Source organism: Anopheles funestus, chromosome 2RL (genome assembly GCF_943734845.2).
Source record: "Anopheles funestus chromosome 2RL, idAnoFuneDA-416_04, whole genome shotgun sequence".
Classification (NCBI taxonomy): Eukaryota; Metazoa; Arthropoda; class Insecta; order Diptera; family Culicidae; genus Anopheles; species Anopheles funestus.
This window is the reverse complement of record NC_064598.1, coordinates 9,403,137-9,414,550: the sequence shown is the minus strand read 5'-3', so window position 1 is coordinate 9,414,550 and position 11,414 is coordinate 9,403,137. Positions and strand designations below refer to the sequence as shown.

At 40.6% G+C, this 11,414-nt stretch overlaps 1 protein-coding gene across 1 annotated transcript; it reads left to right on the top strand.

Moving 5' to 3' along the window:
* The first annotated feature begins 3,447 nt into the window (after positions 1-3,447).
* LOC125764643 (uncharacterized) lies at positions 3,448-5,441 on the top strand. Its single transcript, XM_049429078.1, has 2 exons — positions 3,448-5,324; positions 5,372-5,441. The coding sequence occupies exons 1-2, from the start codon at positions 3,448-3,450 to the stop codon at positions 5,439-5,441; spliced, it is 1,947 nt and encodes a 648-aa protein (XP_049285035.1).
* The last annotated feature ends 5,973 nt before the right edge of the window (positions 5,442-11,414 follow it).

The window sequence follows — 11,414 nt, the reverse complement described above, 5'->3', positions numbered from 1 at the left end:
ATTTGTCAAATGCTTTACTTAGAGAATTTTTTGTTTCATATGCAATACATAAAATCGAGAGAGATTTCACAAAAAAAAATCCTTTTTCTTTTTTGTGAGTATTTAAACGTTTACAGAAAATAATTCTGACATTAATTCAAAGATCGGCAAGTTGATGATATGAAAATTTAAATGTGTACTCGTTTAACAATGTTCTAAATCATTTGAAACTGTTTATCGCAACCTGGGTACGCGAGTCCGATCGGAAAGTAGGAAAAGTGCACATCCGTTTTACCTTTGAAATGGAAAATTGACCGTTTAGCTGCTGTTGACCATATGACACATTCCGGTCACATCCCCAATCGCGGTGCACATTACGTCAAACGATATCGGAGTCAACGCCCGTGGTCAACCACAGATTATGCCATCAGATAAGTGGCTCTCGAGCTAAACACCTAATGATGTTTACGCTTCCATGGAGATGCATTTGCACAACCGGTAATACCGGTAGCATTAATGGTAACCGGTCTGTCAGAAGGGTCACGTATCGAATGTGGATGCTGACTGTAACCACAACTGCTCGCGTAAAGTTGTTTGTGCTGGAATGGAGGTGAAGCATTTTAATACCATGGCTAGCCATGAGCAATACGGAGGGGCGAGTTTTTTATGCTACCAAGGTTGGCAAAATAGCATTAAAAAGGGTGTCTATTTGTATGAGGTTTTCGTGTGCTAAACGAGTTACATGGCATCTGCACTGAATATAACAAGTTTACCAAAATTCGTTTTATATTATACTTTGAGAGGTCTTTGCACTCAATTTACGATACAATAGTTAACATAAAATTATACAAAAGATACAAATAAATTGTGTAAACTCATAGTCGTAAAGGATGTAAACAAACAAGAACACTTTGCCACAGTATTTCGACTTATTCTAAATAGCATCTTAACCATGTACCTTCTCGGTTACAAATCGCACAAATATACCCCTCAATGCATGCAAGTGCCTTTGAACAATCGCAAGTTTGCAATAAAAATGATACGAGAAAGGTAGGTGTCGTGCCATATTATCGATTTAGCACATGATTGCGTTTTATTGACTTTCTCGGTTGCTATCGTTTACGTGCCATGTAGTTTTCGCGATAGGCACGTACGGTGTATATTCGCATCCGTGAAAGATTGCGTGCCTTGTCATCAAGGCACTTCAAAGTAACGGATCTCTGCGTTGTTCGTCACGTGGCTGAATCATTGCCTGATAGATGCGTATCTATGATATGTTGCCTGCGAAGATGTTTGTGATTGCTACGTTCCCGTTGGAAGCAGTATATTTCTGGTTTATATGGTAAGAGACACACTCCAATCGCTTGAAGCATCTCCGTGTGTCACTACCTAAGCAAAAGGGATGTTACAAAACGCTATTTTCGTAATAAGAAATTTCTGCATTAAGTTGTTTAAATAAAACAAAAATAATTACAAATCGAAAGGAAAATATAATTTCCACTATTTTAATTCGAAGTGGAAATAGAATTTCCACTAAACTATTTTCAATAAAATAAAACGCTGTTCAAAATAGAAAAATATTACAGAAAGTAAGATACTTTACAAACATTTTGTTTTTATTATGCGACACTTGAAGAGAAAACATAAAAAATTTGAATTATCATATGCTAACCTGCACTTATACGCTGTTCAATGTCATTACAAGTATACTTTCGGATGGGACATGATTTTATAGATGTAAATAGAATCCTCAATAGAAAATATTACTCAACTTAGAAGCGTATCTTCACTGTTCTAAGCAGCAACCAACAACAACAGTCAACATGAAAATATAGTTATGACGGTTAGGGGATTAAGAATGGTTAGGGGATACGATAGGGAAAGTAGATATCCGATAGAACCGGTGTCCACACTGGGCATTCGTTCATACGTAACCTGATCGCTGTACGATAGGATGCGCAATTTTCTACAATGCTTATGATTCCCAAGTCACACGGACGATGGCATAGTTTTCCCATTTGGTAGTAATAATAAATGTAAATAATCTCTCTCCCATTATCGATGGTATACGTATCGTGTGCCTCGTTAAGTATTGCATCTTCACAGTCTGGCATCTTCAAGAACTGCTCAATCAATACGTTTGCATTGGCTTGGGCTGAAAGTTTCTAGGGAAATAGCACTTCAGGTAATTTGAGATAAAATGCTCAAGTAATGAACGGCACCAGATGGCTGGCATGGTGAACAATTGAGACATCAATATACCCAGAATTAGTATCAGGTTATCCGGTCGTTTTCTGAATGATATTCGTAGTTGGATGCAGTAGACAAGTTAGCCAGATATGGTGATGATGGAAGTAAGTGAAAGTGCTGTAAAAATATTGAAGAACTCTGCTATAAAAACTATCTTAGTGTCTTTAATGAGACATAAGTTGGAAGGAAATAGAGTAAATATTTTGTATAGTTACATTTGTATTAAAAGTTAATAGTTTTGTGTATTTAGCTAGCTAAGTAACATTAATTTATAAACTGTATAAAAAGTATTAATAAAGTATTTGTTTTGCACAACTTTAGAGCTTGCTTGTAGGCCATAATTTTTTATTCACATTTCCAAGAGCATTATATTAATATGCACATTTTTTACTGTCTTCCGTTGGTGATCAGCGCATAATATCGTGTCTCGATAGAGAAATTGATAGCTTCCGTTGCCGACCACAACATCCGGTTAGCCTGATTCACTGCATTGCAGCACCATTACATGGACAAACCGGAACGATACTTGAAGGATTTTCTACTGCGGAAACTACTGCGAGTTTCATAACAATATTTTTCGAATTTTATCGAATATTTCATTCGATTTAGTTTGGTGGAGAAAGCTGTTTGAAACGCCATAGAGTATAATCGTCTTGCTAAGAGTTACTAAAGTTATGATATTGTTGAAAATAGATTCGGAGTTACAGGAATTATAGGAAATCTTTCATGAAATGTTTCACGGAAGAACTGAAAGGGAATTAGTTAATTGGACTATTCATCTAGGGCAGTAAGTGAACTTTAGGATTAGCAAATGAACTATGTAATAATGAACTTGACAGACGAATACACAGTCACAAACAGAACGGCGCGCGACGATTACGGCTTTCTCGGTTTGGTGGAAAAAACTCCGAAAATTTACAGCCAGCACTCCGTGAGAATTTCTCACATTTTTGGTCCTTCGAACCGGATTGTGAATTCAAAGAGTTTTTTTTTTCGTTCAAAGCTCTGCAACAAGAGCTCGGTCGGTTTAACGCTCTGCAACAAGGGCAAGGTGTACAATTCTTCGTCGCGTCGTTTCACGCCATCGCGTTTCGCTCCGCATCAAGGGCAACGGCCAACGATTTCAGCGCCATCGTTATTTGAATTTTCGCGCCAAACTTAAACGTTTTCTTTCGTGTTTAATTTCGTCCTGTGAGTGTTTTCATATCGTGCAAAATCATGGACAAGAAGATAAAGGCCGCTCAACTAAAAAGAAGGATCGCGGTGGAAAATATAAGTGCTCTCGAACGGTTCCAAGTGCAATTTTCTGGGGATGACGCCAAGCAAATTCCGGAGGCGTTAGAGGACTTGGAACGGCATAAGGAAGGGTTCTTCACCGCGGTAACGAAACTGGAAGAGCTCGATGACAGTAATGAAGCGATTGAAGCTTGCATCATGGACAGGATCAACATCGAGGAGCGGTGTAGGAAGCTAAAATCCTTCCTACGGGACAACCTTCGACGGGAAGAGGGTACGCTAAACGACACATCGGGTTTGGCTTCTTCAACGCTTGCGTTTGGTCGGCCAAACGCACCACATCTACGTCTTCCGAAGATCGAGTTGCCATCATTCGATGGCGACCAAACGAAATGGCTGTCGTTTCGTGACCGATTCATCGCGATGATCGACGCTTCACCGGAGCTTCCTTCGATTGCGAAGCTGGAATATCTGCTGTCAGCATTAAAGGGGGAAGCGGGGCTTCCTTTCGAACACACGCCGTTGACAGCGGACAACTACTCGGTGACATGGGCAGCTCTTCTAAAAAGGTACGATAATCCACGTACACTAATCCGTGAGTATTATCGGAAGCTACATTCCTTTCCGCCCGTACGCGCGGACTGTGTGGATGAGTTAGTGCATTTGGTGGATGAATTCATTCGTCATGTGAATGGGTTACTAAAGCTCAACGAGCCCATCGATCATTGGGATACACCGTTGACAAATTTGCTGGTTATGAAGCTAGATCACGCTACTGTTTTAGCATGGGAAAAGCATTCGGTCCATGCCAAGAAGGACAAATACAAGGAGCTCATCGATTTTGTACAAGATCGAATACAAATATTGAAGGCGACTCGGAGTACTACTTGTGAAGATGACACTAGTATCACTAAGGTGGCTGGTACGCAGCGTTATCCAAGTTCGCGGAAGACAATCGTTCACTCAGCCGTAGCACAACCAGTGTCAAGTAGGATGATTGTATCACCACCACCGAAGTGTCCCTTGGAGTGTACGGAGAACCATTTCTTACGAAACTGTCCGGTGTTTGGCAGTAAGGACGTGCAGCAACGTCGGGAAGTGGTTACATCGAAACACTTATGTTGGAATTGTCTCGGAGATTCCCATCAAGTGAAATCCTGCAAGTCGGAGCATGCTTGTCGCACGTGCCATCAGCGACACCATACACTCTTGCATGTTCCTACCACTACAACGATCACGATGGCAGCTCACGACGATCGCAGTTCGGTGATCCTGGAATCGGCTGTCCTATTCATCGTGGGTGACGACGGAAAGAAACATGAGGCAAGGGCGCTCCTTGATTCAGGCTCCATGTCGAATTTTATTTCCGAATCACTTTCTCGGAAGCTTACGGCTACTCGAAACAAAATCAACGTGGCAGTCACGGGCATCGGAAAAACGGCACAGTCGACGAGAGGGTCGATCGTCGCAACTGTGGCATCGAGGAATCAATCGTATTCAAATCATCTGAAGTTCCTCGTTTTGGAGTCACTATTTGCGCATACTCCAATTACACCCATCGATACTTCATCGTGGAGTATGCCCGATCTGCAACTGGCAGATCCTTCATTTAATGTTCCGGGCAACATAGACATCGTAATCGGCGGAGACACGTTCTGGGAGGTTCATTCAGGACGAAAACGATCTATGGGCACGGGCAAACCTTGGCTCGTGGAAACATCATTCGGCTGGAGCGTGACAGGGAATGCATCAAACGGTACACTTCTTCAACCATGTCATCGTTCGGGCTACGGAAGTCCACCTACGGAAGAGAAAACAAATCAGAAGGGTTCCACTGTTTATAATAAAGTTCCTGGAAGGTATGTTGCACATTTACCTCACTACCATAATTTTGGCATCGTTTTAGAGGCATCGAAGTCAAGGTCAGACCGATGTATTTCTCGGGCCGAACGTCATTCCAAGCGCTGGAAGTATAGCCCTCGTGACAATTCGGTAAACTATCATGCAAACGTGTCACATCGTTGGAAACCAAACTATCATTCGGATCATAAACGCTGGTTTCATTCACCAGCCTGGGTTTGCGAAGAACAGAAAACAACAAGATCGAAATCTACAAGGGGAATATTGGAATGATCAATATCTACATACCATCACACGTTTATCGGCGTATCATTTCATCGCGATGCAACGGGCTTCATCAGGCATCATATTCGGGGTAAAGAGATTTACACACTCTTTACACTACTCAATCGGAATGAGTTTCATCATGTGGTGCTACTACACATCATCTGCGGACGGTTCGGGAATATGTGTGACGGTGGCCGGGTTCACTACACACATACATTCATCTCGGCATCCAATTATGCCTTTTTCGGTCGGAACAACAGCATCGCGTTCGTATCTAACATGCGCACATTCGTAGCGATGTTCAGCGTAGTATAGGAGGCAATAGTTAAATTTGCGAACAGTGTCAGTACACTTCATTACGGTAGAAAGTTCTCCCATAGGTTTGTACGGGAACTTTAGGGAAGCTGTCGATCAGCTCAATCAAATAGCTAGCTCGCATAGTTATCTATAAAGGAAGAAAGTAGTTAGTATCAGGATGGAACGTACTTACTTACCTTAGTGGCAAAGGAAATCTCAGAGATACACTCAAGCGTGGTTGGCTGGTTGAGATAACGGTACTCAGCAGCAACGTGATATCAACATTTGGAAGGCTAGCAGTCATTCGCACCTTAAGTATGCACACACGCATTTTTCGCATACAGGATAGTGTAAACAAAACTGACAGTTTAGGCTAGTTCATCGATTACGGCAACAATCGATCAAATCACAATGCAGATCAATCGTACAATTTCCGGTACACATTACGAATTACATTTAGTTAGCTTATTAGGTTTCATGAATTAAAAGAAGTTCCTTCTTTGGTGGCCGGGAATGTTGAAAATAGATTCGGAGTTACAGGAATTATAGGAAATCTTTCATGAAATGTTTCACGGACGAACTGAAAGGGAATTAGTTAATTGGACTATTCATCTAGGGCAGTAAGTGAACTTTAGGATTAGCAAATGAACTATGTAATAATGAACTTGACAGACGAATACACAGTCACAAACAGAACGGCGCGCGACGATTACGGCTTTCTCGGTTTGGTGGAAAAAACTCCGAAAATTTACAGCCAGCACTCCGTGAGAATTTCTCACAGATATTTAAAAAAAAATGTGCAAAAGTTCTGTAAACTTAAAAGCATGAACTGTTTTTAGTTGTGAAATTTCGGTTCATTCTACCAAACAACACTTTAGACGTGTTGTTGTGAAGAAGAAACAAATTTCCGGAGTCGTGTGTGATAATAAAATTCTTATAAAGAAAATAACAATCTTTTCTGTGATAGTTCTACCAAGATTAGCCCCTTAACAACAGGATGCCAGGTTTTGAAATTGATGAAAAAATCATCTCCGGTTCCGGCCGTCAGCCTCGAGATGCCGCAGTGTATACGAAGACACAAAATTTATGAACAAAGTAAAGGGTAATTAACATGTCAGGTTGTGTGAAGTTTCAATGTTATGACGTTATCCGTGCCATCTAATCAGACCTTCTTTGCTCACTTGGAAAATTTGCATGTTCCGTAGCCGCACCTGACGGCCAAAGGTACGATAGTTACAAATGGCCAACGTGACTTGTGTTATTTCCCCGCACCCGATACACACTCGGGATACTTTAGACCTCGTACTGGTTGTGCTGTCGGGTATATGGATGCACGCAAATTGATAGCACAAATGCGATTCTTCCAGTGTTTCATAAGCATTGCAGTGTGCTGGTACGCCACGCATCGGTACTGATTCATGCGTTGATGTGTTCGACCGGATTAAGGAAAGCCGATTTGCACTGCAAGTCGCCTAGAGTTGCGTGTATATTGCGTGAAGAAGTGTATACTATCTAACTCTCGAAGATAAATTTTGACAAACATTCGTTCGTTATTGTACATTGGACCCAGCCTCGTGACGTGGTCCGTTCAAAGCCAATCAATAGTTTGAGGCAAAAGTTCGATTTAGCTAGTCAATTCACAAGATGTATACACTTTTGAAATTAATTTTTGAATGTCAGATTATATTTATTTGGTTGAAATTCTGATACATTAAATGTAAAGATATTTTGATTTTCTAGAAGAAAGTTCAATTATTTTTATAAATTAAAATATATATAAGGCTCCAAAGTTAGCAGGAAGAATGGAAACTACAATTATTTATTGACATAACATGAAAGTTTTTTAGTATCGAATGGATGGAAACCATTCAGCAAGAATCTAAAGATACACGCTCGTACTTGGAACCTTGCAACTAAATTCAGCGTTAGAAAAAGCTCTTCGTAAACTATCCGTGATCGTCAGCACATTATGAAGCACGACTCATCCAACGTTACGTTTGAACGCAAAAGCAGTAAAGCTACAGTAAAGTTAAAAAAACGACTGACACTTCCAAAAACATGCACTTCAATTCGAAAGCCCCAGATTGAGCACGTACAAATAATAAATCACTGGTTATTTGTTAAACGCATTGGTTTGGGAATCGTTTACGACGTTTGCTGAAGTCCTTTCAGATCTTTCGACCGTGCACTCCTTGACCACAATCGTACATCATTCCTTCCCTTGAAATCATGCCACGCGGAAATCAATCGTTCTGCAACCACCGAACGTCACGCTGAACGTAATTGCGCTTCTAGAGAAGTGTGCTTCGGTGGATAAACTCGAAATAAATCGAATTTTAGTACAGACTAAAGTTCTTTTAGATGAAACGTTGTCTGTCTGTTTACAGATGAAAGATTTAGCTTCAGTTGCGTCAGCTACGGTCCGTTGTGTGAAAGGGGAATCGTTTTGATAGCTTGAACATATAGCGATAAGCTTCTAAGTGAATATATTTCTATCCTGAGTGACAAACATTTGTGTCCTGTGCTGTACACTGAAGCTGATGTAAGGTTATCATTTCATAAAACCACACAAAAATGCTCCTTCCCCTAGTCTGGCATCGAAAACTGGCCTTAAAGAGACAGGTAGTCGAAAATCGATCAAATAATTTGTCGCCTTAATCTTCGTTAAGTGATTGAATGAATCGTTCAGTCATTCAAGAGGGATTTGATTCACTTTCCGTATGAATGGTGGAAGAGATTTATTGGCGCTTGTGTGTCAGACCTAATTGAAGTTATCGTTCGTTCGCCTTTCTTAAGCTTATCCTCGGTACAAGTAAGCGGATCATTGCGCTAGATTGAGCACTGGCCCCACCTGGAACGCATCCGATGACTGATGATGGTTTGGTTTGGAGCTAAGAAAAGCAGAATAAGTCAGCGCTGTCGGTGTAAGGGCATAGAAAATCCAGCGTTAAATAGCGGATCTAACGTACCGCATTTCTACGCAATAAAAAAGAGTGTGACCAGAGAGGAAAATTGAATCAGTGGCTGAGTTTCGGATGCTAAACCATCTCACTTTGTGTTTCATTGTTCAAGGGGAATTTTTCAGTGGAATCGTTGGAGCGTACCAAATTAAAATGTCATCATTTGATATTCTTATTAAGACAGAACTTAGATATAACTGCAGACAAAAATGGACAACTATTTTGTCCAAACAAAAATAAACTAAATGAAATTGTTTTTTATTCATATCCAGTGATCTGTATATTGCTTTTATCAAACATAAAAAGAGTTGTAACTGCGTCTTTTAACGGTAATGTTTTTATTGGAACTCAACACTATTGCAGTTTGTATTTATCTTTTATTGTAGGTCAACACTCTTTGATAGCTTTATAACGATGAACAGTACAATTAAGCCTACACCACAGATCAATAAAAGTAGAAGTAGAAAGACTCCAGTAATGGTTAACCCGTACACAAAGTTGTTGCTTTGGTCGACTCTGTTGGTTACAGTCCGATTTTGGCTGTAGCTCAATTCAATTAGAATCCGATAGTTGCAAGAGCAATCGCGCTCAAACTGCATGATATATGTGTCGTTTGGAAGAATCTCCGTGAAGGTAGGTTCTTCATTAATCGCCATCAGTCCAATTCGATTCGTTTTCTTTTCTTGCAGGTAAAGTTCCATCCTTTCAAACTGCTTTGATCTCCCGCCTCCCAGCCTGCAGACAATGAAGAACGACGAGGGATTCCATTCGATTACACTAACGTTTTCAATTGCGTTGAATGGTTGCGCAAGACATCCGATGTTTATAATGAATCGCGAATCACGGAACGATGCACTCGCCTGCAGGCAGCGTCCGTGGGTGTGATTGAACCAAGCAAACCGGGCCGGGTTCAGATGTTTCATGTAAAAGTACTGAATGTTTTGGGGCAAAACTTGAAACTCAAAGCCGAGTGACATGTTGTTCCTGGGCAGGTAGCAGTTTAAAAAACAGAATGCAACCTTTGTCACGGAAGCAATCAACCAGAAAGTTGTGATTCTCATTGCTGGACAAGAACTAAAGCTAACCGTCTTGGTGTGTTGGGATCTTGTAATGGTTAGAATTGTGAGTCTTGCTTGATGGTGTCATCAAGACATGTTGTATTGCAGCAGAAAGGTGAATTAGTAGGCTAACTAGACCCTTGAGGATACTCAAGGAATGCTTCAAAAGAGGCTTTCTCAAATAGACATTTTGAACATTTCATAGGATATTCGTGGTGAGTTCTTAGCTGCATTATTTGGAAACAACAAGAATTGTGCTTCCAGTTGAAGTCTGGGATACAAGAGGCCTAGTCGTCTATCATACTGAATCCATTGTGTCGTTTGGTGATATTCTCAAGACATGTAGCCGTGCATATAAAACATGTGAGTCATCAGTAGGGTTCGTTGCATATTCTTTGTCGCAACTGAAAGGAATTTGAAAATATTTCACATAGCTTATATCTACCGCTAGATGCATCCAATCTCGAACAATAATAGCCATTACATTGCTTTCAGAATTTTATCAATATACTATTCCCTGCTGACCAGTGCCGCCTGTCAATCAAAAACCGGACAGGCAGCAGAAATCACTGTGCTAAAGTGAGCGATTCTATTTAACCTTTATGAATCTTTTGTCATCTAATACACGAGTCGGTATTGCGTACCATGTATCGGCAAAGCGATACTCCATTAGTGGTGAAAGATGATGGGAAGGTCACGCGTGTCGTCTGCTCACAATCAATAAACGTGTAGCATTAGTGCTGCACGGTGGATACTCTGGCTGGATACTTCCATCAAACGTCAACTTTTGACTATCAATCGATGGGGTCAGTACCGAAGGGAAATCGAAAGGCCGGAACCCGCTCAATTATTATGAAACCGGGTTGGGGGGAGGGCAATAGAAACCTGAACCTGCACGCCTACTCAAATATCCGCCCCCCTTGGGGGGTGTCAGATTAGAGGCAAGTGATATATTCTCCAGAGAGTTTATTGACAGGGAGCAGTATTTCAGCCGGGTAACATAAGCTCTAGAGGACAAAAAACTATGCACTATGGTCACTGGCCGGCGATCAATAATCAAAAACGCTTATGCCTAAGCCGGCGAAAGATGAGAACATCATTAAAATCGTTGGGTTTTCATGATATACACCTGTCAGTTGGAAATATAGAAAACTTACCTGGTCGGATCTTTATAAAAGGTGACGTGATATGCAAATTATAACATCAGAAGATACTTAAGGAGAGATGAGTAAGCTTGGCTAGTAAAAAGCAAACATTTTTGTTCCTATTGCAACTATTGTTATCATTATGATAGAATAATTAATGCACATTAAGTGTCGCAAGATAAATGACCATTCTGTGTGTATTTAGCTTTGTTCATTGATCTGCGTTATTAATCACATAGTCATAACTAATGAACCAATCAATGCATCCGGATCTGGGCAATAAAGCTGCTAAATTTTCATTTATCTTGTTCATTAGAGATGTCCATGAAAAATGGTTGAGAAATAAAATAAATCGCAACATG